This window comes from Haemorhous mexicanus, chromosome 18, assembly GCF_027477595.1.
Source record: "Haemorhous mexicanus isolate bHaeMex1 chromosome 18, bHaeMex1.pri, whole genome shotgun sequence".
Lineage (NCBI taxonomy): Eukaryota > Metazoa > Chordata > Aves > Passeriformes > Fringillidae > Haemorhous > Haemorhous mexicanus.
In genome coordinates, this window is record NC_082358.1 from 3772555 (window position 1) to 3800551 (window position 27997).

Sequence of the window (27997 nt, forward strand, 5' to 3'; positions counted from 1 at the left end):
AATTTTGCATGGAATAAAAATTTAGCAATCATAGCAGTTGCTAATTTCTGTGCTGTGCTCAGAGCAGCCTTTCACTTCCCTGTAATGATTTTTAAACATTATCCTGCTGTTTCCTTTTTTCTATGCCTGGCATTGAAGAGCTCTGCGAACTATTTGAATTGCTCTGCTCTGAAAAAAAAAATCCTGTAGGGGAGGAAAAATTAAATTCAATCATCACTCTACCCTCTGTGAACTGTGAAAGTCTTGGGAACATGAAAAGGTGCTTTGGAAAGGATGTTAAGCATTCAAAAGATTAGACAGCAATGTGCAATTAAATGTGTTCCACAACCCTTTGTCAGAGTATCCAAAACCTTACTTCTGCATGAACTTCAAATCCTCCCACTGGGAGCTTGTTCAAGTGGTTTACTTTAAACCTGTACTTTAGATATTCCATACCTTTCACTTTTATAATTCTTCAGCATATGCTAACACTGGCAGAGTTAATAGTAACTGACTAATTTTAAACCCTGTGATTACTGGAGCTGATTTATATAGTAGCTTCACTTCACAATACTGCGAATCAGGCACGCAGTAATTGCCAAGTTCAATTTTAGCTCTGTCACACTGAAGCATTAGTTTTTATGCCTCAGCTGTTGCCTCCTCCATGCTATAGAGGTAAGTTGATAATGCAGTAGGTTTTGCTGTTAAATATCATAATATTGTGATACCCAGTGTCAGATTCTTGCAAGCTTTGTGAGCTATGCATCATCTATTAACTAAATACTTTTATTAAGGGAATGGTTTGAAAAGGCTCCTATTCTAATTTAGCTCAGAGCACTGGAAAGGGGGTGGGGGGGGATGCCATGATTTAATTCAGCACCAAAAGTGATTTGGTGGAGAGAAGCACTCATCATCATCATCATCATCAAGGGGCTGTGACAGGAAATGTGAAGGGATTAAACTAAAGCCAGTGAGCACAAACCTTCCAGCTGAGAATCCTCACCCTGACCTCAGGCCTGGCACGCGTAGGAGCAGTGCCAGGAGCTGTCTCACTCCTCCAAATCTGGAGCTCTAGGGCTGAGGGTCCATGTCCAACAGCAAGGGGCATCTTGACCAAAGAATGGGCATCCCAGGGAAACCTTCCTTGCCATCCCTGTGGATGCTCCTGGCAGGGCTCATGGAGCCTGCTGGGACCAGCAGAGAGGAAAAGATAGAGATGGGGACACCAGAGAAACTTTGCTTAGAAGAGATGAGGCTCCACAGCTCAGGGATGAGCTGCACTTGAAAGAAGAATTGAGGCTGTGCTGCTGCTGCCTCACAGCTGAACCAACACACACAGCTGGACATTACCAGTAATCCCTTAATAGCACTTAAATCCACCCATCTCGTGGGCTTCATGCTGGAAGATTTTCTTTGGTTGTTTTTGGTGGTTTTTTTTCATTATTAAAGTCTGCTCATGTCAAATTTACAAATGTGGTAAACTGGAACTGCTTTCCTTCCCATTCACACCTTCCTTGGTGCTCAGGATCAATGAAGGTGGGAACACGAGCTGGAGCCCCAAAGTATCAGAGAAGGCTTTAAGGACCAGACCCAGCCTGGGGGTGGATCTGGGCACCTCCTCTGTGCCAGGGGCACAGGAGTGGGGGCTCTGCTCTGGTCCATGTTGATCTTTGCAATCCTTTGTCTGGGAAGAGCACAATGCATCACAAGAGTCTCTGCCCAGCCAGGTGCTTGCTCCTGTCGGACAAGCTGCACTGATTTAACCCCTTCCTCCCCTCCACAGCTCCCCCATCCCCAGGCAGATGCAGAGACACCAATCCAAGCCAACACCCAGGTCTGGCCCCTGTGGGGGCTCCAGGGAGCCTCCTCTGATGCACCCCTCAGCAGCCACTTGGCCACTCTGGGGAAATTCCCTCTGTCAGCACCACCCTCCCCTCCTAAACCAGGGGTTTATGGGCACAGCACAGCTGGGCAACCCCTGATCTTCAGTGACAGCGTGGATCTCAGTCCAGCTCTGAAATTCATTGCTTGGGAACTCAGCAAAACCCACGGGGACAGTGGTGACCAGTCCAGTGGCCACCTCTCCATTAACCCTCTCACCACTGGAGCAGGGCAAGAGCCTGAAAATGGGTAAAAGTTCCTCTTTTACTATTTTTTCCCCACAGTTTTCCAATAGGAAAAGAACTAGACAAGATGCTGAACAGGGAGCATCCTGGCAGCCTGGAGAGCTGGAGCTCCATTCCATCGTGGCTCAGAGCAGTGCCCAGGGCTCCCATTGCACAGGCAGCATCCTCATCCCTGCAGCCCTTCATGTGGGAAGGTGGCACACTCACACAGAGAAAGAGGAAGGAAAAATGGGGGAATTCTGCCAAGTGTGTGGTCACTGGGAGGAAGGAATAGGATTGATGAATTTTTCAGCTTTGTTGATTTGGGTAAAACCAAAGCCACGAGTCTCAACATGCTCCAGGAACCCACTCCACAAATTAATCAACCACAGTGCCCAGGGATTCAGAGGTGGAATTGACTCTTTGATGTCTGAAGTCACATTTTTTGCCAGCCACCAGGGGTGTCTGTCCAGTCCCATTTGTTTCAGAGCCTCTTCCAAGGTCAGTGCTGCTGACTGATGCAAACCACTGGTGGCTGCAGCAGCCCCTGGGTGACACAGCTGATGGCATTGATGTTCCCAGAGGTCTTCTGGAGCTAAAGCTGAGCTTAAACCACATTTTCTCACCTGCATAACCCCTGTACTTCCTTGTGCTTACTTAATGACTGCCCAGAGTGCAAGCTCCTCATCAGAGCAGAGGGAGAGGCCTCAGCCCAGCTGCAATCTCACCAAGCCCACGGCTTGCAAGGACATGGATTTCCCTGGCAGCAGGACAGGGAGGAGCAGGCTGGTGTCAGACACCTCTCCCAGCACAGGGCAGGGCCCTGCTCTGCTCTGGGGTGCCATGTGTCACACACACTACTAATGTAGAACCCCCAGCACTGAGATTCTTCTGAAAAATAACCCTGGAGAGAAACCCCCTGGTAGCAGCATGATTTCTGTCCCTTACACACCCACACATCCACACTCTTTGTCCTCCTTGGCTATATCTTTTAGGAGCCATCCTTTCTTAGGTGGCCAGTAGGACATTTTTCAGCTGTGGCCTCAAAACTCTGCTGGCACCCATCATTGCAGTGGTGCCCAACAGCCCAGGTGAAAGTTTAACCAGAGCTTTGTACCCACAGGAGCCACAGAGGGAGCCAGCAGGGCTCACCTGTATCCTCTGCTCAGGCAGAGCTGGAGACTCCAGAGCCAGCACCACACATCTGCCTGCAAAGCAGCCAGGGAGCTTTGCATCCTCTGGGCACATCCTTGCCTGAAAAAACGGTTTGAGTTGGAAGGGACCTTAAATTCCACCCAGTTTCACTCCTCTACCACGGGCAGGGACCTTCCACTATCCCAGGCTGCTCCAAGCCCCAGCTTGGCCCTGAACATGTCCAGGGATGGGGCAGCCACAGCCTCTCTGGGCAACCTGTGCCAGTGTTTTACTGCAGGAAATGAATTTATAGAAAAGTTATAAGATCTGTAATTCATCTGTATGAATGATAACATCTGTATTGCATGAATTATAAGATCTGTATTGTCTCACCCTTCACATAAGACTGAAAATAGAATAAAAGTTTCTAAAATGCCTCTCAGTTGCCCCATCTCTGGGTCAGAAAAGGGCATAATCTGACATTTTACCACTGTCATTGTAAAAAAAAACAACCAAAACCCCTTCCTTATATCCAGTTTAATTTGGCCCTCTTTTAGTTTAAAACCATCACCTCTTGTCCTGTAGCAACAGGCCCTGCCTAAAAAGTTTGTTCCCATCTTTACTGGCTCCCTTTAGGAACTGAATATGGAAGAGCAGCAGCTTGCACAGCATTTTATCCCCCAAATTCATGGCTTCACACCAGCCAGGAGCTCTGTTTTGCTTTGGAACAGAAAAGGGGCATTGCCACAGCCAACACTGGGATGCTGCATCCTGGGGGAAGCTGTGGGACAAAGCTCCAGAGTCCAGAGCTGCCCCATCAGCACATCCCACCAGCTCTGCACAGAAAACACCTCCTGCTCTAATCCCTCCAGCAGCATACCAGAGTCATCCCCAGCCACATTTTATAGTTTGGAGATTGTGGCAGTCACATCTTCTGAAAATCCCCTTGCCCAGGATTTCCTCCTGGGAAGCTGAGAAGCCTCAGAGAAAAGGAAAACAATTCTGATCTCATTTTCTTCTCCTGTGCTGTGCTCACATGTGCAATGTGTTTGGAGATTGTTCACCCACAGGTGATTGTTCCATTGCATTCTGTGTGAGTTGTTTTCACTCTTTGGCCAGTCAGGGCCAAGCTGTGTCAGGGCTCTGGAGAGAGTCACCAGTTTTCATTATCATCTTTTTAGCACTCAGTCAGTATCCTTTCTCTATTCTTTAGTATAGTATAATATTCTTTAATATAATATAGTATCATAAAGTAATAAATGAGCCTTCAGAGAACATGGAGTCAGATTCATCATTCCTCCCTGCCACAAGGAACCCCACAAATACAATAGTAGGTAACAAACTGAATGCAACATTCAGCTTAAAATAAAAAAAAAAATAAAAATAAAAGCATTGACACCTTTACACAGAGAGATCTTGGCTTCTCTTTCTAATGCATTTAGCTGCTTTTTATGAAAACATCCTCATTATTTTCTGTGAAAAGAGGCAAGCAGGTGGTCCTGATTTCATGTGTCGTGTCCCTACCACGCTGTTATGTGACTAAACTGAACACTGAGGTCTGAGCAGCTGCTTGCAGTGGGCATGGGGACAGCAGAGCCCTCAGATGCTGTGCTCCTAATTCCTGCTGGGTCACACAGACTCATTTCAGAATGGTTTGGGATGGAAAGAACTTAAAACTCATCTCATCCCACCCCCTGCCATGGGCTGGGCCACCTTCCACTGTCCCAGGGTGCTCCAATCCCCACCCAGCCTGGCCGTGGGCACTTCCAGGGGTGCAGGGGCAGCCACATCATTGGGACTGCTGGAAATCCAAACTGTGCTGAGTTTCCAGCAGCCTCAGCTCACACCCTGTGTGTGCATCTGCAGCTCTGGGAGCTGCCTCTGGTGCTCGTGCAAGGCACCTCACACACCCCAGAGCTACTCCTGCAATTCCTGGCACACCCAGCACCACCAGGGAGCACTTTCCTACTGCTTCCTGTTTTCCCATCACAGGTAGGAAAAAAGAAAGCCAAGAAATCCCCCAAACTGCAAGTGTTTGTTGGTGTTCAGATGAGAAAATAAAAGATATTTCACCAAAGTCTGTTTACTCACATGCTGACACATGAGAAGCTTTATTTAAAGCACTGAAAGCTTCTTGGCCCCCTCCTCACGCTGCCCAGTGCCCCCAGTTTCAGCTGCAAATGTGAAACCAGTTTGTTGGGGTGAGATGCTGCATCACTGAGTGAGTGAAGGGAGGAGGGAAGACGAGGAGCATGAAGAATTACATCAAGAACTGGCCCCCAGAGGTCTCTGTGATGCACATCCCCACATCACACTGGCAGCTCCCAGCATGCAGCCCCACTGGGGTTTATTTGCTCCAGAGCTGGAATTCATTTTGCACTCAACTAATGTGAGCCCAAAGTGCTTTCAAACAATACTCCTCTAATAGAGACATTACAAAAGCCATTATTTTCCTGTTTGGAGTCAAACTAAGCAAATACAAAGGTGACTTTATTTTAAACAGACTACCATCATCTCAAACAACAGATACCAAATATTCTTTTCCAATATACGAGGAATTTAAGTTTCATTTTTGCTCTTCTTGAAGGAGTCAAGTATACCAGCTTGGCAGACACCAGCTTGTGCAGCAACACGATAAAGAAACTGGAAAACACTTCCCTCCAAATCCTCTTCCTTAATGAGACTTAAGAAAGGTCTGTTTAATAATACATTTAATTTCAAGCTCTCTTTCCTCCTACTTTCTAGAAAAGCATACATTCCAATGACACACTGAAAAAAAAAAAAATCTTTCTTTCGAAATGATTTCTAAATGGTTCCCAGTTATGTTTTTGAAAGTATTCCCAGTTGTCTGTGACATTATCAGGCTTCCTACCCACCCCAGCAGCGTCCCTAAGGACTGGGAGGGGGCTGTGTTTGCTGCTATCGCTGCAGAAATCCAAAGCAGCTCACAGGATTTGCTCCACAGGGAGCAAGCCTGATCCTGGTATCCTCCCTGCCACAACTCTGCTTGCTCAGCCCATCCCTGACTTCAGCCCTGTTTTAGAGCCTGCAGCTCCAGGTCACACTCAGCATCAGCCACCTGGCACCTTCACCTGCACCCAGGTGATTTCTAAATGTCACTTTTCCTAAGCAGCACAGAGACCTGCACTGCTCTCTGTTGTTCTAGGGCACGAAATAAAATGACGTGGACACTGGATTCTCCAAGGTAAAAAAGAGGGAAAATTTAATTTTGACTTTAACATTTATAGATTTCCAAAAGTGACAGTGGATTGGAGGGTGACAGTGCCACCTCTCCAATGACACTGGACAAGCCAACAGTCCATCAAATTTCTCTTCTTCCCTAAAAGAATGCAAAACAATAAGTTATTGTACATAAAAAATTTGTTATAAAAATGTAAACATAAAAAATCTTTAAAAAAACCTAAAAAAACCCCAGGGTGACAGCTCCCAAAGTTATCACATGCAGGGAAACAGAGCTGAGCTGGGCAGAGGGGGTGAATGCTGAGGTGACCAAGCCATGCCCTCTGGAACAGGCAGGCTCAGGGGAAGGCTCCAAGCAGGGCAGCAGTGGGAGCTCTTTCCCAAAACCACCCCCGTGGCTCTGCACAGAGCTCTTCCCCTGTGCCTTGCCCTGGATGCCACGGGCAGTGCAGAGCTCTGGCAGCAATGCCCTGCCCTGCTCCATAAAGCTCCTCCAGCTGGAGGCTCCACGCTGCACTCCTGCCCTCCCAGCAGATCTTCCTGCACCTCAGGCACTTCATCTGACCATGGAGAACACAAAGCAGGGAGGATTGTTCCTCCCAGCACCAGGACAGTCACCCAGGGCTGATGCTGAGCCTTGCTCCATCTGTATCCTCGGAACGGGGATCCTCTCCTGCAGCCCCAGCACCACACCCAGCACAGGCTGCTGCTGCCAGTCCCAGCACTGCTCCCCAGCCCAAATGGCAGCACTGCAGGGTTCAGTGCTCCTCTGAGAACCATCTCCTGGATGCTGGGACACCTGGCAGGAACACCCTCTGCAGTCCCACCATCCCTGCTCCCATGCTCTAGGATGCATGGAGGACCAGAAGGTCCAAGAGCTGCTGGAGGCTGCCAGAACATCCTCTTTACCTCCAGTTCCACTGCAGTGCCACCACAAACTGTGCCAGAACACCAGGACAGCTCTGGCTGGATGTAGCCCCTGAGCCCCAGTCCACAGCTGTGTCCATTCCATGCATTCCTAGTTTGAGAAATGGCATTTTTTGGGTGGGAACTCAGGTCCCACATGGCAACAGTGTCCTCCACAGGCAGGCTGGCTGTTGCAGAGCATCTCACAGCTGTGCAGCACTGCAGCAGGAGCTTCAGGCCAGACTCCCCCAGCCAAGGAGCCAGCCTGGGCATCCTCTAATTCTGTGGCAGTGAGGATTAACTGGACACTGCAACAGTTGTAGATGCACAGCAATCTAAAGCCTTCATCAGCCTTACAAAGGCTAATTCATTATCCTTTCTGCTCCAAAAACAAGCTCTGCCTTCATTTACACCTTCACCAGCTCAAAGGAAGCTTCAGAGGTAAAACCTGGACAAATTTTATCAATGAGTTCAAATCTTGAGCTAAATCACAAGGAGGAATGGATTTATCCTAATCCCCTCCAAACATTCATCAACATCACCTGCCAGCTCAGCAGGATTTAATCTCTTTTTAAGCTCTCAAAAGCAGTGGAGTGGATGGGGAAGAGGTTGGGCACACAGCAATGGTGGATCTCTCTCTCTCTTTTATTTTCTTTCTTTTTTGAGAGAATCCTGGCTGCCAAATCACACAAAGCAGCACTTGGAAATTCATTAGGATTTTGCTGATGTCACTTTCCAGGTAAATAACTGGTTTGGACAGAACACCACCTGGCTGAGGAGAAGAGGTGCCCAACCAGAGCCTTGGAGGAACACGGCGTCTCCATGAAGATGCTCCAGGAGCTCCAATTCCACCAGCAAGGCCAGGGACTGCTCAGGCAGGCTCTGCTCTGGACCGAGGGCAGGGGTGGGGTGGAGATGCACCAAGGGGTAGCAGAACCCTCCCACAGCATCTGCCAGCACCACTACAAAAAACACAAAATGTGCCCAAAACGCAGTTCTGCTCTGCGGGTACCTGTTGTGTTGTGATTTCAGGGTTTACCTCAGAACCTCGGATCCCTCCCCTGATAATTCCCTCCCAGGTGTATCAGACACCTCTCCTTTCCCTTCCCTGACCCCTCCCAGCACTGTCTGTCAGTCCTGCCATTCCAGAAGGTGTCAGTGATTAGCAGATCCAAAGGATGCCCTCTACCCCTGGGGGGCATTGGGCCATCCAGGTGTCCTCTGTCCCTTGAGACCTCCCCTCCTGTACCTGGCTGGTGGCTCCCTACCCCTTCCCTGCCCCTCTCCCCAGGGTTAAAAGGAGCAGCACCCACGTGGGTCAGGAGTTCTGCTGGAGCTGGTGCTGGGTTCAGAGGCTGTGGGCCAGAACAAAGCTCTGGATCCAAACCCTCCATCAGAACCGACTCCTTTCCTTCCCCATCACCTTAAAGCTTCTCCACAGAGGGAAACCTGAGGAGCAGCCCCTGCACGGGAGGAAGCTCCATCCTGCATCCACCTGAGCTCCTGCACACCTGGACTTGTCCCCACGTGCCCAGCTGCAGCACCCAGCCAGCCAAAAGTGTCCCTGGGGTGAAACACCACACACCCAGCCAGCCAAAAGTGTCTCTGGGGTGAAACACCACACACCCAGCCAGCCAAAAGTGTCCCTGGGGTGAAACACCACCCAGCCATGGCCAAAAGTGTCCCTGGGGTGAAACACCACATATCCATGGCCAAAAGTGTCCCTGGGGTGAAACACCACATATCCATGGCCAAAAGTGTCCCTGGGGTGAAACACCACACACCCATGGCCAAAAGTGTCTCTGGGGTGAAACACCACAGGGCCGCTGTTGGGTTCAGCACCAAGGCCAGACAAGCCCAGGCACGTCCCATCCGGCTATATCGGTTTATTCCAATAGGTACCGCGCCCACAAACAGCACCAGGAGCTCTCCTGCCCCCCCCAAAGCTGTGAGAGCAGCGATGCCGGCTCGGAGGGCCGGGCTGTGGCGGGCAGTGCCAGCCCAGCTGGGCTCAGCAGCCCAGGGACCCCTGGCACAGCGCGGGGCTGGCGGCAGCGGAGCCGGCGCGGGGGCGAATCCAGGCAGCGCCTCTGGGAGCCCCCGCCGGGAGCGATAGCGTGTGATTCGAGGTTTACATAACACCAGCGAGCGCTCTTGGCAGGAACAATTGGTATTAGCGAGGAAAAGGAAGCATCAGGAACAGCCGGCATAGCAAAGAGACACCTCTCGCAGCAGCCCCCGGGCTAGGAAGAAAATAAATAACAAATGCAAAAGAAGCAACACTTGGACAGCAGAGAGGGAGAGGGGAAGCCTCTGCAGGGGGAAACCAAGCCCGAATCGTGGCTGAGACGAGAAAGGAATGAAACTTTCTGTTGCCACCTCCTTCCCACCCCCGTGGGACCGAGCTTTGTGCTTCACCGAGGCGCTCCAGTCACGCCTGCCACGCTCAGTCATGACCGGGGGAAAGCTGAGCCTCACGGGGCTCCAGGGCTGTGAGGGATGAGCAGCTCCCACTGCCTCTGGGGCTCCGAGGAGCCCAGGGGGGTCCCAAAGGCATGGAGCTCAGTGGCCAGCCCACCCTGCAGAGCCTGGCCCCATCACTGCACCCAGCAACACACCATGCTCCAAAACCTTCAGTCACACAAACTTCTTCATTTTTAACTCAACTCAGCCTGGTGTTGCTGGGTTTCACTCTGGGAAGTTATGTTTATCACAGAATATTCTGAGTTGGAAGTGACCCAAAAGGATGATCAAAGTCCAGCTCCTGGCCTGGCATGAGTCCAGCTCCTGGCCTGGCATGGGACAGCCCCAAGAATCCCAACCCAAATCCAGAAAAGCCCCAGAGAAGGCTGGATCACCCTACTGGCCTCGTGAGTGGCTCCGCAATGGCCAAAGGGATGAGTTTCACGTGACTCAGCTTGCCCCTGTCCTACTGTATGTCCCACACTGCCACCAGAGAATGAGAGAATCCCAGAGGTGGGAAAACACCTCCAAGATCACTGAGTCCAGCACTGCCAAGGCCAGCATCAAACCATGTCCCCAGGCACCACACCTCTGTGATTTTGGGAGCACATGCCCTCACCCAGAGAGCAGCACAGCAACCACCAGCCCTGTCTCACAGCTCCTGAGGACATCTGGTCCCTCAGCACCGTGGCCTGGTGTCCCAGTGATGGGAAGAGCCCCAGCAGCTCTCCAGGAGCCTGTGGTTGCTGCAGCCTGCCTGCTGTGTGTGTGCTCAGCAAGGCAGCAGCCTGCTCTCCCGACCTTCTTGTGCCAAGCAGAGCGTCCCTTCCAAGCTGGCACTGTCCCCGTGCTCATGGCAGGATGACAGTGACCCAAGCTCCAGCCCCACATCCAGCACCAGGCTTTTCCTGCCTCTGAGCTAGCCAAGATTTCCAGCTCTGGCAGCAAATTGAGCTTCAGAACATCTGAAGACAATTCCTCAAAACAAGAGGATGTTAAAATCCACATTTCCCAGAGAATTCAGCAGTGTTTTCCTGGAAAGGGGAACTACCTGTGGCTTCACATGCAGCTTCTGGATAGCAGGACTTAAAATCAAACTTATCAGGAAAGTTTCCATGATAAGCTTGGATTTACCTGTGATACAGGGATCCTGGTTTAGAATCCAGTTTGGGTTGGAAGGGGCCTTAAAGATCATCTCCCTGCCATGCACAGCACAGGAAGGCGAAGGAGTGGGAAGAGAGGATGATAATTTTGTGCAAGGCTGCCCTTGATTCCAGCTCTTTGCTTATTTCCTCTCCAACTTGCACATTGTGACCTTTCCAGGCAAAAAATAAAATTAAAAAAAATATAATAAATAAATGAATAATATTAATGCATGCAGGGAAAGGATGCCAGAGTCAGATCTAGAGCCCGCAGTCCAGATCCCTGCTCCCAGGACATTTTCTAAATCTCAGTCAATACCACATGTTTTCCAAAGAATGAGGCATTTCACATTTTATTAATTCTAACTAAAGCCCTTTTTATTGCAAACTTTCTATTTAGCATTTGATTGCAGCCACCACCACTGAGACTCTCACTGTATTAGAGCAGAAAATCTATTGATATTTTTCTTTCCTGCCATCTCAATCCCAGAAGGTGCTATTGAAATTAGTGCAAATACACTTTCAGAGGTCCCTTCCAGCCTGAGTTACTTTATGATTTTTAACATGTATTTGTTTCTTTGGTGCTCTCACACAAATTTGGTACCCCACTTCCACAGGTGATTGAAGCTCCATATTTTTATTCCCACCAGGATTTGGTCTCTCCTAAAAAGAAGGCCAAATATGCCAAAAAACTCACTTAAAGGCCTGCAAGTTTATGAACTGAAAAGACCATTTCAATACTTTTCACCTTTTCAAAGCCCAGCTCTTAAATGGAAAACCCAACTTAATAGAGTGTTCAAAAAGCCACCATTCTGGTCTGATTTAAATCAAATGGTTAAATACTCCACATGTTTGGCACAGCCAGAGCTATCTGCTTTGCAAACAGATGGCCACCCACTATTAATTTGCAACCTTGACACAGAAATGCAGGTTGTCAATTAATTAAAAAACAAATGCCAGCAGTCTTCAGTTCACATTATGACCTGCAGCCTTTCCTCTTTATCTTAAATGAAGGAAAAAATAGATATATAAAGCTACCACCTACTAATGCAAACTCTTGGCACGGAATAAATGCTGGTCTCAGCTTGAACAGATTTATCAAGTTTAAACCACAGTGTCACCAACATCCGTCTGGGGTGGAGAGCCCAGACCATAATTCCAGTGTCAGTCCCTAAATATCCCTGGATTGAAGGCTGACCTCACTGTCTGGCTGCAGGGCTGGACCCATGGTGCTTGCTGGAAGGTTTTTCTTCCAGGACTGTTTGATCTTCAATCAACAATGCTTATCAGTGCTAAAGTCTGCCAGCCATTCCCAAAAGTTTGATATTTTTAACAGCACATTCTTCTTCTCCTTTGAACGCTATTTAGAGACAAGATAATGTGGCAGGGGAAAAGTTGCCTCCCCGGGTTGAGCATGAACAAACAGAGCAGGATCTGATGGGGGGGAATATTTTCCATTGCTACAAGCCCCAGTTTCTGTTCTTTGTGTCCCCTCCTCCCAGTACTTCTGCTTTTTCTTCTTCATATGATATTCCAATGCTTTTTTGGGCCATTGCATAAGCTGAAACAAACCAAGATGATTCAGCTGGAATTCACTAAGGTTTTCATACATTTCATTTCCATGCTGTCAAAGTTTCTTTTTGTTGAGGACTCCAGGGTACCCTGCCCCTCTTCTGACAATAGGGACAACAGATCTAATTCCCTAAAAATACATCATTTTTCCACTGCAGGCACAATGTTCTGAGATGGCTCCGTGTATAAACCCTCTCTGTTCAAAGAGGCACCCAAGAAAATAAAGAAACAGGGAATAGATCTATTATTTATTGACAAAAAAGAAATAAAAATCTTAGGGTTTAGTAACTGCAAGTGATGCAACAAAATCACAGAATGGTTTGGATTGGATCTCATGCCACCCCCTGCCATGGCAGGGACACCTGCCACTGTCCCAGGCTGCTCCAAGCCCTGTCCAGCCTGGCCTTGGGCACTGCCAGGGATCCAGGGGCAGCCACAGCTGCTCTGGGCACCCTGTGCCAGGGCCTGCCCAGCCTCCCATGGAACAATCCCTTCCCAATATCCCATCTAACACTGCCCCCATGAAGTCATTGTCCCTTGTCCTGTCTCTCTATCCCTTGTCCCCAGTCCCTGTACAGCTCTCCTGGAGCCCCTTTAGGCCCTGCAAGGGGCTCTGAGTTCTCCCTGGATCCTTCTCCTCTCCAGGTGAGCACCCCCAGCTCTCCCAGCCTGGCTCAGAGCAGAGGGGCTCCAGCCCTTGGAGGGTCTCCATGGACCCCTCTGGACTCACTCCAGCAGCTCCAGGTCCTTCTCATGTTGGGGGCCTTCAGCAGCCCACCCTGTGCCCTCCCACAGCACCACAGAGGGGATGGAATCAAGCAGCTCATCCTTGGCCGAGGGTTTGGCTCTCAGGGGAGAAGGGAGCTCAGCCTGCAGTGCTGGAACAGGGCTGAGCTCCACCAGCTCCACACGAGGCCAAGCTCTCCATGACACTCCCCTCCCATTCCCAGCATCATCCTTCACACTAAAACTGTTCCCTTGAGGGTTTTCAAAAGGCTTGAGAACTCCTAAAGAGCCTGCACAGCCCTACCACCTTCCCAGGGAGAGGTTCAGGGATAAACAATAAGGGTGGACCTGGCTGGAAAGGTGAAACTTCCTTCAGGGTATGAATGTGGAGATCCACAGCTTTGGAAGAGAGAAGCCTTTCAGATGTCCCAGGCTCTGCTTGCACTTCTCCACGGGTCTGGATCTCCTGCAATGGATACTCAGTGCTTAGGGTGGCTCAAATTGTTCCTAAAATAACCCCCACCTGTCTGGGGGACCCTGAACTGAGCTGCTGCTTCTGGAGAGGGAGAGCTTGGCCAGTTCCTACAGGGGATAAAAGGCAGAGCCATGACACATCTCTTATCTCCCAAACTTGGCCACTGGCAAGAGCAGAGATGCAGAGGAAGGTGATTGTTTTTTCTAGAGTGGAGAGGAAAAGCACCATGCACGTGCAGGCAGCTGGGAAGAAAGGGGATGGAGCCTCCCTGAGGAGCCCAGATGGGGATGGAAACTCTGACTCACCAGCAGGTTTTGTGGGAAGAGAAACCTGCTGATGTGATCCATCCAATGTGATAAAAAAGGGCTCCTGGCCACTGGGGGTGGAACGGGATCCATGGGGTCGTGGGGGAAACACCACCTGGGTGACAGTGAGGATGGTGGCACGTCACCAGAAGAGAGGGTGGCACGTGCCAGGGCTCGTCCTCCACCTCCCCTGAGCACCACAGTGCCAGGGCTGCCCCAGACCTTCTCCTCCAGGCTGGGGGGCTCTGCTGCCTGGAAGATGATGCTCATTGGGAATGAAGAGAAGAGGCTCAGAGTGGCAAGTTCTGCCACCAGCCCCACAGGTCCTTAAAATGTCACATCCCCTTTCCTAGCACCTGCTAAGTTATGAGACCCTTAGAAACAACCCAGGGAAAAAAGGCAGCATGGGAGCAAGGGGCTGAGTCCTCAAACCAACAGAAAAAATGAAATCTTCTACATTTTAAACACTGGCAAAACTCTCCTGTGCCCAGGTAGAGCCCAGAATTTGAGGTCAAGAAGCTGCCTGGGACCAAGGCTGGGCTGATTTCTGCAGATCAGGTTCCTCTGAAGCCACGTGCAGCAACCAACACAACCCAACAATCTCCCCACAAGAGCAATTCCTGGCTCAGGCCCCGTTTAACACTTCCCTCCCAGTTCCCTTCGCCACAGAGCCGAGCTGCAATCTCACAGTCGTCAGGAAGAGATTTAATTATATCTGCAGAGGTCAAGCAATCCATGCAAAAGATGGGGGAGGCGGGGAGAGGTTCTGTGGCACAAGGCAGAGATTCTGCCTGCAGCACCACAGCAGCCAGGGCCATTTTTCAGGGAAGAAATGGCATCCATCAGAACAAAACCTCCAGAGGGAAACAATAGGAAAAGGTGGGGGGGGGCAGATAATTAAGATATTTAAATCTGGTCATACAGCTGTAAAATCAGGTGATTAAATGCTGTTTTCTTTATTTCTTTTGTTATTATTTTTTAAAGAGTGGTGTGATCAGTGCTTGTTCCAGTAAGTTTTGTGGAGAGATTTCTTCCTGCTGAAGCTGAGCTGTGTATCCCCAATTACTATAATTATATATAATATATAATGCATAATATAATTTCTATCATATATTAGATAATAGATAATTTATGTACACCATAGAATATAGTATATGCCATCTATAATTTATGTGCAATATTACAGAACATACATTATGCATTATTTAATTATATTAAAACGAGTGTAAAATCACAAAGGTGGAACATTAGAGCTCAAACCTCCAATTAGGAATTAATAGTTTGAAAGCTCTACTCACACTAACACTTCAGCCTGACTTGAGGAATACTGAATAAGATCTCAAGAGGAGGCAGAGGTGCTGCTGCACGACAGTTCAGACAGAAGCCTCACACTCACCGGATGGAAAATTGTTGGGAAAAACACATTAGCAACACAATAACTTATTTTTAATGTGGAGCTGTTAGGAAAACACAATTATATGCTTCATTTATACTGCAAGATATAACCCAACTTATGGTAAAAGCATTTAGAGCTCGTTTTGTAAAAAAAAAAAACCAGAGGAATACAAAGGTAATAGGGAAAAATTGCACCTCGAGGGGAAAATGCTCCCCCCTCCTCCCAGTGGGGCCAGTCTGGGGTGGTGGAGCATCCTCACCTCCTGCTCCTTGCAGCCAGCAGGAAGGAGATGCAAAGTGAAGGCAGCATGAAAACAGAGATTTTTCTGCAAATGCTGCAGAAAGATCACAATGTTAACAACGACCCCCAGGAAAGGAGCTGGCACTGCCTGTCCCTACAAGGAGGAGAAGCTGGAAGAGCTCTGCAGGGTTCCAGGTGCTCTCCCACTGCCCTGGCACGAGGATCAGCCATGCACCCTCCCAAATATTGGATGCTCTGGTTTGTACAAGAAAATACAGTTTATTAACAGGATGTTTTCTCTGTTATGGGTGCACAAACTGATCCTGGTGCCTGCTGCAGGCTCAGAGGTCCAAGGCAGAGCTGATCATGGATTTACTCTGCACTTAGGGTGGTGTAACACCCACACCTCTGGAACACTGATTCTGGGGACAGTCATAAATAAATCAGAGAAACTTGTACAGTTTTGATCCTGATTTTTTTGTCTCTTGATGTCTCCTCTGCTACAAGGACTTCCAGGGATGAGGTCCTTGACAAGGTTATTCAGAAGCAGCCCAAACAAACATGTTGTTACACACAAGTCAGATCAGTCTTCAAAACATCTCCCATTGTTCCCAAAACAACCAGATTAAAGCCTCCCCTCCGTGCATGCAGAGAGAACAACAATTTCTATGAATGGATGGACATTCATTATTTAGCTCCCAATCCCTGACTTAAAGCCCAAGGCAAAAAAATGGAGCTTCAAACACTTTCTGCTGTGCAGCCCATCAAAGACCACTCTGGAGAAGGCAGGGTTGTCCCACTGAGTAACTCAACCACTTTTCAGAGGAAGCCCTTGCCCATATCCAGGGCCTAAAAGAAAAAAAATTTAAAAAATCTACATTTGCAAATCAACAGGAGCTGCCGTCCAAATGAGAATGAAATGGGCCTCAAATTAAAAATCTGCAGGACTTTGTTCTCCATCCAAAATCCTCCATCTCCAAAGAAAGATTTATGCTACTTCAAAACAGAGCTGGCTTCGGAAGTAGGAAGGGAAAGAATGTATTTTATCTTCCAGAATGGCAAAGCAGTGCTGGAACAAGGAAAAAGGGACCATGTTTATCACTTCTATGTACAATTTATTGTAAAAATCAAACCAGAACATTTCACAGAAATGTATTTGCTGCATCGACTCAGGCTCACACCAGCTCAGATCCCATTTCTGAAGGGTTCTTAAAAGAAGAGAGCATTGGTTGCAGACTAATACCCATCACATGACTAGTAGATTTTAATGGTGTGTTGGTAAAATAGCTTTTGTCAATTGATCAGCCCAAAAGGCAAGAGAGAGGCTGTGTTTGGAGAGGCAAAGCCACGGGATCCTACAAGGAAAATTCGGGAAGAGGTTTGATGGTGTTGATGAATCCTACAGAAATCCTGCAGGTTTAATAACAGGGCCCCCAGCACGGGGGTTCCCAAGGACCACAGGCACTCCCAGGGTCTCACAGCAGTGTGGATTTGGTATTCCCAGGCTGGGTCCTCCTCCTCCTCCTCAATCCCACTGGCTCCAAACCAGGCATCGTGCTAACCCAGTCTGACCGTTGCAGCAGCAGAAGCAAGCAGAAAGAATTTATATTTAAATGTATTTCTGCAGGAAGAATAGAGAAGATAATTCACTCCCCAAAGATGCCCCTGGGGAGCAGGATCACTCCTCCTGCACCCCTGCACACCCTGTATGAAAGAGCTCAGGGTATCGTGCTCTGGCAGGATTCCTGTCACAGGCGTCCCTTGCCAAGGCAATTTTGCTTGGGCTGAGAAGGAAACACTCCCTCCTGAGCTTCATGGACCCCCACACAGAATTCAGGATCTAGGAAAAAACCTCTGCATGCTGCTGGATCAGCCAGCACAGCAGATCCTGTCACTAAAGCTCTGCTAAGAGCAGAACAAGCCTTGGTGTTACTAAAAGGCACATTTTTTTTACTGTACCGTGGTTTACTTATTGTGAAATAGAGCTGCAGAATCTCCCTAGAGCTCAAGTTGGAGAAATCCCCACATTTTCTCAAAGCAATTGGAGGGTGGGAAAATGCCCCCCCAGGGAGCAACACCCCCTTAGGTGGTGCAGGAACACGCTGCTCTCCCCAAAACACCAGCACCACACATGAGCAGCTCAAAGCCTTGTGAAAGCTTTCCTGGCAAGCCAGCAGGAAGGGGAATGCAGCAGGTACCAATGCCCCAGGGAAATGGCCAGAGGGGACAGGAAAAGGGGTTTAGACCCAAATTTAAACAGGGAATCCAAACCAGAGGTGGGTGTTTCCTTAGCAGCACTCAGGTGGTTGATGACAGGGACGGGTGTCACAGTTTGGATGAGGGCTTCTCACACTTTCAGCTGAACCTCCCCAGTCCCTTGTGGCTACTGTGCAGACACCAGAGGTGTTCCTGCTGTCCCAGAGGTGGAGCACGTCCTGGATCCAGCCCACAGGATGGGGGGGGCAGTACTCCAGAGTGGGAAATGCTGGTTGCAACTTGTCCTCCCAGGTGGCTCCTCATCACCCCCACACCCTGGGCTGAGCATTCTGCAGCCCTAAAAATCCTGCCAAGGAGCATCAGGCTGTGAGCAGCAGCTCCCTGGGCACCAGGAAGTTTGGGGCTGGCTCCTCTCCCCAGCTGCCATGGCAGGCTGCTCCATGCAGGATCACCAGTAGCAGGGACTGGTTTACACAGGGAGCCCTTTTCCCCAGCTTTGATGCCAGCAGTACTGCTGATCCATCAGAACTGCTCACCAAACGCAGTCAGCAGCAAAAAGGGCTCATTCTCACCCTGCCTGATGGGGCAGGAAGGCTCTCATTATCCACTTGTGCATGTCCAGCCCCTCATCACCTTCTCCGTCCTTCCCAGTGGCCAGCCCTTCCAGGGAAAGCAGAGATACTGTGGAGATAAAGAAAAGGTGCAAATTTCCCCCTTCTAGGGAGGCCTGGGCTGAGCACACACTCCCATTTCATTATCCCTCTAAACATCCCTTGTCCTTTCAGAAATGGAAATGCTGATGTGCAATAGGCCCCTGCGTAGCTGCAGAGAGGAATTGTGGCTGACTGCAGCGTGCAGGCGAGATTGGAGACCTCCTGGTAACAATATCATGTCCAGTAAGTGCACAAAACAATTCCATTAACATTTCAGGCTGCTCTGGGCTAAGGCAGCTCATGGCAATGGCAGAGCTCTGCTGTGCTCCCAGCGAGTTATTTATGCACAGTGACACTGCACAGCCCAGCTTTGCTGCCTCCCCCTAAAGAAATAAATAAATAAAGGGGGGGAAAACCCAAAGCAAACAAAAATAACCTGAACAAAACAAGCCTTTTAAATTAAAGGGCTTTAGAGCATCTTAATGAACTCAGCGAAGCAGGAGGACAGCAAAGAGCCTGTAAGTGCTCCTTGCCCAGGTCCTTCCCAGAGATGGATTTTATCTGGGATATCTGCATGCCATGGTGGGAGAATTCTGATTTTTCCAGACCACCCTGCCCTCCTCTGCAGTTTTTTAAGTGGAAATGCTTTGAGGCAGACACTGTCTCAGCCCAGCCCTGGGCTGAGCCACCAGCACCGGACAGGAGCGATGGGGTTGGGATTGATGTGAGGTTCTGGAGTTTCCCAGAGAATCCCTTGTGGCTCCAGGAAGCAGGAGAACTCTTGCTCCATGGCAGGCACAAGAGAACAGCACACTGCTGGTGATCCTCAGCCAGATCCCACCCCGCACCTGCCGGAGTTCTCCGAAGGAAAAGCAGCAGGAGACAGCTCCTCCCGCGCCACTCGGGCCCCGGTTTGATGCTGAAGTTACAGCCGCTATACCTGCAGCCTGTCAAGGAAACTGAGTCAGCCCGTTCCATCCCTGGCTTCATCCCAGCGGCCTCCTGCCACGGACAAACGTGCACGGCTGTGCATAAGCAAATGTCATTTGATAACTCAGAAAAGAAAAGAAGTGGGGGAGGGGATGGAAAAAGCACCCAGCAAAGGGTAAGTCACTTCCTTTCTTCTGCCGCTGCTTTAAGCTCCTCGGTAGCAGTGACAACAGCAGCATCTGGTGGCAGTGGTCAGTACCTGGGGCGCTCCTCTGCGCTGTCCCATCCGCCCGGGCCAGCAGCAGCGCCCATCGCACCCGCTCGCCCGCCGGCCTCAGCTCGCTGCACCCCAGGAGAGGCGATTTCCCGCAGCCTCCCGGCCGCAGCGGCTGCGAGGAGCCGCGGATCAATTGCCAGCGCCTAATCCGGGACTAATCTCAGGGATTCAGGCCACGGATGAGCTGACGACGAGGGGCCCCGCGCCCCAAGGCTCGGGGGGACGCGGCACCACGCAGCCCCAAGGCTGAGACACTGCGAGCGCGGCCACCAGCCCCAGCTCCCGCACCAAACACTGCAAGGCAAAGTAAATCATGTTGGCATCCAACAACTTCTTGGTAAAAGCGAGTTCCGAAAGCCAGCAGGATTCGGGGGCAGCCGCAGTTGCCAGTGGCTCACGCTCACATGATCCCAGATTTCTGCTCTCACACACGACGGGCGGATGTTTCAGCAGGACAAATGTCCTGCTCCCAGGCGATCCGGCTCCCGTTAGTATTTTAGGAGCTTATTTAGTGTTTTAAGAGCAACGGCAATGATAATAAAACACTTTGAAGGCAGCAGTACGCAGATACAGGCGAAAACAACGAAAGTTGTTTCCTTTCAGTATAATCCGGCATCTCAAAATAAACGAGGACTATTAGGTTTGCTACAACTTAATAAAAAAGAGATAAATAACCCACTGACAGAGAAACAGTTAAATACATCTCTTGATACATTAAGATTAATTTGCCGCGTCCGGGAAGCCGCACGCATTTCCCTCTGCTTGTGTTTTAAGAGTTTGATCCCAAAGTATCGCAACAGTGAGGTGAGCCGAGAGCATCCTGAGCTGCTGTACCGACGCAGGAGAGCATTTTCTCCTTTTATTAACTTTTTTCGACGCAATTACCCGAATTTGGCTCGAAAGGCAGCAAGGATTACGTCTGGGATGATCCCCTTCCTCCAAAGAGATCTGGATCCCAGGGCTTTGTAGCTGAAACATCAGCGCTGTTTACCCACGGCGAGCAAGGCGACACTCGCAGAAAACTCCTTATCCCTGAAGTAGCATCTATCCCCTTCGCTTCGCTTTCTCCAGGATGAGGGAAATTTCCTAGAGCACCTCCGCGCTCTCAAATATCCCCTGCGCATCCCTCTCCTGTTACAAGTGCAGGCTGCTTCGCCTCGCAGCTGCAGCGAGCGGGGAAAATGTGAGTGATGGAGGACTCCCTGCTGGGGACCTGGGGGCACACGGACACCCCCAGCCCGGAGCTGGGTGCCCCCTCCGCGGGAGCGCAGCGGCGGGTGAGGGACGAAGGCCAGGGACGGGGCCGGACCCCGCTCGGGAGGAGCCGCGACCCGGCCCGGCGGCTCCGCAGCTCGTGAAGAAGGTGCAAAACAACAACACGGCGAAGAACAGCAGGAAAAAAGTACCCGACAACAACCGCAACAACAACCCCCCCAACGCGCGCATCGCCCCGGGCCGAGAGCTCCCGGAGCGGAGGAGGTTAAACCCAGCCCGCACGGACACACGGACACCGCACGGACACACGGACACCGCGCTCCGCTCCCGGCCCGCCCCGCCGAGCAGCGCCCGGGCTCGGGCTCCCCCCCGCCCGCTGCGGGCGGCCCGGCCACCCGACGGCTCCCCCCGCTCCGCTTCCAGACCACTTTCAAAATTCCCTCCCGCAGGAGCGGGCGCCGCCGGCACTTTCCTTCCCCGTGCCCGTGCCCGTGCCCGTGCCCGTCCCCGCGGAGCAGCGCGGGACGCGCAGAGCCCGGGGTCCCCCCGCGCCCCCGGTACCTTGTTGCAGTGATAATAATCCAGCGGGCCGAGGCAAGTGGGGTCCGCGCCGGGCAGCGAGCCCACGGCGGGGGGGGCGGAGGGGTAGAACCGAACGTCCATGCCGGGGCTGCGGGCGGCGGCAGGCGGGGGCTCCAGCGGGCATGGACCCGGCTGCGGCGGCGGCGGTGCCTCTGGCGCGGGGAGAGGGCGGGGAGAGGGCGGGCGGCGGCGCGGGGGGGCGGGCGGCGGCCCCCGGCCCGCCCCGCTCCGCACCGCCCCGCGCCGGGGCCGCTATTGTTCGCGGCGGGGCCGGGCGGCTCCTCCCGCGGCCGCCACCGCCGGGGGCTCGGGCACCGCGGGCAGCGCCGCCGAGGAGCCCCGTGCGCTCCCCGGCTCCCATCCCCGGCCGCCCCGGCGAGGGGAAGGCTGCCACAGCCGCCCGCCGGTTCCCGCTGCCCGCTGGGGACCCTGGCGCGTCTTCCGTGCCCCACGGCCCGCAGCGTGCCCGGTGTGCCCGCTCCCGAGGCGGCACGGTGCCCAGCAGCTTCGTTTCCCTCCGCACCTGGTGCCCACCCGCTGATGAAGGATGCTGTCCGGCGCGCTGATCCACCCTCACAGGAACCCCTAAGAGGTGCCCCGTTTAGAAGCCCTAACTGCGCCCTATTTCTGGGAGGCCCGTGCCTCTCCCAGCCTGGAGAGAACAGCCAGGCTCAACCTCTGCGCCTGGCGGTGCCTTCCTGCTCCCCAGGGCACGGACACCCCCATTGTCCCCCCACCTCGGCTTTCCACACATCCCATCCATGTATCTTTATAATTCCCGCTGCCGGAAGGCAGCTCCATCCATGACCACCCTCCCTGCCATCCCCTCCGGCTCCCACGGGCCGGGATTTTCAGGGCACGGCAGCATGGAAAACCCAAAGGTACCCGTGGGGAGGGAGGATGCTCAGAGGTGAGCAGGCTGGGCGCGCAGGGCTCCCCCTCCCTTCCCCGCTGCCGCAAGCTCCGCTCTCTCCTGCTCCCTTCCAGCGGCTCCCAACAGATCCCTCTGGAAAAGCAGCCCGTGGCAGAGAATGTTATGTACAGAGAGGTTTTGCAGTGGGTTATCCCATCCCCAGGCAGAGAAAAACGCTTGAAAGTTGCAACAACCCGTCCACAGGCTGGCAAAGAGCTGGGACAGCGCTGGTAGAGTCAGTTTGCTGGCAAATCTCCAAGAGAAATTGTCTCTTTTTTTTTTTTTTTTTTTTTTTTTTTTTTCCTTTTCTTAGAAAAAGCCCTTCTGACTGACTCCGAAGGCTTATTTCCAACATGCACCCTTCAGGACTCTCTGGAGCTGGAAAACTGAGCTAAATAAATGCTGAGTTTTCCTCCAGTGTCTTTCCTTGTAAGAGTGGGGCCAATTCCTGCCAAATTCAGGGAGCAGGAGGCGGGCTGGGGTTTCGAGGGAATGCCAGCTCCAGGAATCAAGTGATTATGTAAAAATCGCAGCTCTCATTTAAATTAAAAACAAGATTTCAGCTGTCGTGGTGGTGGAAAAAATCGATTTAAGGATAAAAATTGACTTGGGCACAAAAACTACTTCACATTTATTATTGTTTTTCAAACTGGGTGATTTTTTTCTGGAGAACCAGCATTGATCCTTTTGCATTTAGCAGCGAAGCAGGTTGGCTTCAGGAGTTCTCCACCAGGGAAGCTGCTCCAAGGGCTCCCAGTCAAAGGCATAATAGAGATGTCTAATATTTTGCATTAAAACTTTGAATATCTGAGCTCCACTGATCTGTGCCCTTCCTGATTTACACACCCCCTGAAAGGACTGGTTTTCCTGTCTCCCTGTTTCATCAAATACTGAACTGACATGTCACATTATTAGAGCTTCATTATTTTTGTAAAACCTTCCCAAGTAGAGTGACTGGTATATTACAAAGTATAAATAATTAAAATAATAGAGATGTCAAAATAATGGAACAAAGTGTATTTTATGATGCATTATTCTGGCTTGTTTATCCACAAAGTCAGTATTTAGTAAGCAGCCTCTGAGTCATTAGCAAGGTTTGACTGTATTATTATCTTTATTAATTATCATAATTATATTTCTTATATTGTGGAGTCATTGCTAGTGGCTTTGCAGTTAAGGTGGAATTGACTTTCCCACTGAAAGCAGGATTTAATTCAGTTGTTTCCTACAAAAATGAACACATTTCATCACCAAACATGCAGCACCTCCCTGGCTGATACAACCCAATTTATTTGCAGTGCCTGAGCCACCCCGTTGCTCCCTTTCAGACCCTCTCAAAGCTCATTTTGTCCCCATTGAAGCCCCGTTTTCTCAGATTTACACAGCTCAGCCCTGTCCAACTTTGCACATTCATCTGCCTCCGTTAGAGACCGATCTGAGACACCCAGCATCACAAAGAGTTATTGCTATTAATAGCCAGAATGCTTTTATATATATATATATTTATATATTTGTATATATATACACATATATGTGCCAAGGGAGGCTGGCAGAGGGAATGCTCCTCTTCAGAGCAATGTTCTCACAGCTTACCTCGTGTCTCCAGTGCTTCTCCTCCTCAGACTGAAGAAGACAACCTAGTGGAGTGAGCCTCACCCCTGGCCAGGGCCCGGATAGCCGTGGGTGCCTCCAGCCTCCCTCCAGGGCTCTCTGCCCGTGCCTCAGCAGCTCCTGCCCCTGCCCAGCCTCACCATGCCTCCAGGAAGCCCCCAGCTTGTGCCTGCTGCTGAATCCTCCTTCAGCCTGTTTTACCCTGTGTTTCAATGTGTTTTGTCCTGGTGGCACTTTGCTGTTGAGCAGATGTGGACCTGCCAGGGGATGCAGATTTGTGTGAACTCCTGCTCTCCTCCAGCCCCTCTCCACACAGGATCAACAGTGCACCATGGAGGTGGCCCCAGGGCTGGAGCTCCTCTGCTCTGGAGCCAGGCTGGGAGAGCTGGAGGTGTCAGCCTGGAGAAGAGAAGGCTTCAGCCAGACTTTAGAGCTCCTTCCAGTGCTGAAGGGAGCCTGTAAGAAAGATTGGGGCAGGCCTATTGTCAGGGCTTGCTGTGATACCACAACAGGTCAAGACTTTGGGTTTTGCCCAGGTGTGCGCAGGTGACAGGAGTGCTCTGGGATGGCTGAAGGGAGCCAGCAATAGCACTGGAGCTGCAGGATCCCCAAGAGGGCTGAGCCAAGCAGCCAAACAGGCTGCAAACACCAGGATCCTTTCCTTCCTTGTCCCAGAGACCCCCAAAACCCCAGAATGTTTGCAGTTGCTTTGGCTGGGCAGCTGAAAGAGGAGCTCCCAACATGACAACACACATTTCATGGCTAACATTAGCTCTGGAACAGAAAGAGCAGAGTGTGATTATCTCAGCAATCCCATTTAAGCCACATGGACTCCTCACAAAGAAGGGAAAACTCTACAGTGAGTATTTCTAAATATTAGGCTAAACCTGAACAATCATCATTTCAAAGGCACCTTTCAGAAGCAGGAAAAAGCCTCCAAATCTATCAGTTTCATTATTTGTTTCAAAGTGGTCCTCCTCCTCTCAACAAACCATCTAAAAAGCCTGCTGAACAATTTTTAAAATTATTTAGCACAGTGCAGTTTATTACTTTAAAATACTGATATCATTTCCCCCACTCTATTATGCAGCTATATTTTGACATTTTAGTCTTATCCCCAGTTTATGTCTGAGAATGATTTAATTCAGAGATACATTCCTCGTTCCCACTTGGAAGTAGAGGGATCTCTAAATATTCAGTAGTTTCAGTGGTCATAAAAAATGCTGAACAAATGGATAAAGCCAATTGCCAATAAACACAATGCAAATGTGTACATTTAAATGCAGTGAAATTGGATTAATTAAATCCACATTGCATCTGGATTTACATGTAATACAAAACAAAATTAAATGCAGCTCAAGAGCTTCCTGTGATTTTCAAATGGGGCTGATTGAAAACATCATCATTTACCTGTGTGGGCTCTGGGTCAGGAACTGTGCTGGTAAATAGAAACATTCACAATCTAGATAAGCTAGATCTGACCCACAAATCAAGGTTATGAATTTGGCATTCCATGTCGTTTAAAATCTAATGTAAAATTGCATCTCTCTGCTAACAAAACAGATGGTATTAGGCCTTCTTTTTGGCATTGGGTTTTGGTACCTGTCCAAAAAATCTTCTTGACATCCTTTAAATGCAGCTATTTAACCACCTGTCACTTTGCTTTAGATGCCCATTGAATTTCTGACAGGAAAAACATTATTTTGTCTACACGTTATTTCAGGACACAAGAAACGTAGCACATATACAGCAAAGTTTACACATTGTGTGAAAATCTCTTTGGAAAAAAATGAAGAGAGTTGTTGCTACTAAGGCAATTACTCCATAATTAATGTCATTGATAGGATAAAACATTCCAGAAACCCAAATACAACAAAACAAAACAAGCTCAAACATGACAGGGAAGTATTAAGGACACTCACAACATCGACTGACAATTTTCTTCTGCCTGAGTGAAAACATCTCACCTTTGGTCAAACACCAACCTGGCTGTGCATATGAGCAAATAATTTCCTCCCCCAAAAAATCTTCATTAGCAGGAATATGCTAAAGACAAAATGTCCCAATACTGTAAAATGTATCAGCAAGCTTCTTCTCGTGTTCAAGAGGATACAAATGCTTGATGCATCAAACCTTGGAGCCATTCTTCATAGAATCCTGGAATGGTTTGGGTTGGAAAAGACCTTTAAAAGCATCTCATTTCACCCCTGCCATGGGCAGGGACACCTTCCATCATCCCAGGTTGCTCCAAGCCCTATCCAGCCTTGCCTGGAACACTCCCAGGGATGGGGCAACCACAGATTCCTTGGGCAGCCTTCCTCCTGACCTTCAGGATCTTCTCACAAGTCACATGTATTCACTTCTGCTGCCCAGAGGTTTCAACACACGAGACAAGGGAGGACCTTGTCCTTAACCTCACCTCCTTAAACCCATACCCAGAGCCATTCCTGATTTTTCAAAGCCTCCCAGATGTGTAGAAAATGGATTTACTTGCCAGCAGCAGCCCTGGGAGGCAGCTGCAGGTGGCTTCTTTGAAACCCTGACCTTGGTCTCTGTGCTCACACGTGTCCTGAGTTTGCATTTGACTTTGGTCATTATTTGCCTGGGATCCTCATCTCCCAGGGAAGTGTAACAGCTTCCCTCCTTCCTTGTGCTGCTCCGTGGGACTGGAAATCTCTGAATGGTTTGTGCTTGTTGAAACCTGACCTGGCCTGGGATGATCCTCCAGATTTGGGGCAGCAAAATAAGGATGGCTGCAGAGGAGAGAGGAGTTTGCATTCTGGGGAGGAGGGAGGACCCAGGACTGTTTGGAGATGAAGGCTGGACCCATCTGGGGGAATTCTGGGAGAGCATTGCCCCAGCTCTCACTTTGGCACACTGAGCACTGGCACACCATGCTGCTGTTCAGAATTCCTCCAGGAAAACATAAACTTTCCACGGGGCCAAGGAAGGGAATGCAGTCCAGGAGCAGAAATGCATGCTGCACAGAGTTTGCAAGATCTTCCCCAAAGCCAGACAGAAGGATTGCAGGAACAGAGAGGTGAGTGAGCTCTGTCACCCTTTGGGGAAGGTGCCATGGGATAACTCAGGAGTTTGGGGCAAGAGCAACAATCCACCCAGATCCAGTCAAAGACTGTCCCTTCCCCAAGGCAGACATGCCCTCCTTGATCACCTGTTTCCCCGTGGAGGCGTTTTTACTTTGTGAGAAATCAGTAATTCACATGGGCCTCCCACTTCCTGCCCACGTGAAGGGGGTGGGAGCTGCACGCCACCCCAGATCCCATCCTCAGCCAGGCAGATTCAGAGCCACTGCATTTCCCAGGCGTGGGACACGTTGTGAACAAGGTTTCTGTTAACTAAGTGCTACAAAAAACATTCAAAATAATTTGTCAGGGTCTTGTGCCACTTGTATAATAGAGGAGATTAATCCCAGGTGCCACCCCAGCCATTGGCAAGAGAATTACTCCAGAGACGAATTTGGCTTCGTTTCTTTAATTTTACTGAGCAGTCGCTGAGAAGAAGTATTGCTTTTGATTTCAAGGATGTCAGACACTGTGACCAAGTTTAACAGTTTCTTCAGGTTCTTCCTCCAGAAGTGAAGGAGTCATTTCTTATCACCACGCTCTGCGTGAGCATCTCGGGCTCGCGCTCGGAAAGTGAAGCAATTGAATCATCCTGTAGGTTCATTTGGGGGGAAAGCCAAGCTCCCCTCCTCTACCCAGAGAATTAATCTTTCTCAGAACAGCTCTCAGACTCCTCAATGCAGGAGAGTGGCTTTTGTTTTATAAATGATGTCCTGAGCTTGTAAAAGTTGGGTTTTCTCTAAATGTACTCAATATTTCAACAGTGCAGGAAAGCTCCCGTGATCACCCTCAGCCCAGGGAGAAAATTGGCAGCTGATCTCCAAAATTAATTCTTTTTTTTTTTAAAGTTAGTTTTCCATGGCTCTGCTTTG

General features: G+C 50.0%; 1 protein-coding gene across 1 annotated transcript in view; it reads right to left on the reverse strand.

Moving 5' to 3' along the window:
• Nucleotides 1-21673, reverse strand: part of TOX2 (TOX high mobility group box family member 2) — a 168318-nt gene extending 146645 nt beyond the window's left edge. Inside the window, exon 1 of the mRNA XM_059862700.1 lies at nucleotides 21498-21673. Within this exon, the coding sequence (XP_059718683.1) occupies nucleotides 21498-21599 (102 nt within the window). The 5' untranslated portion in view covers nucleotides 21600-21673. The remainder of the gene's footprint in view (nucleotides 1-21497) is intronic.
• Between the last annotated feature and the right edge of the window lie 6324 nt (nucleotides 21674-27997).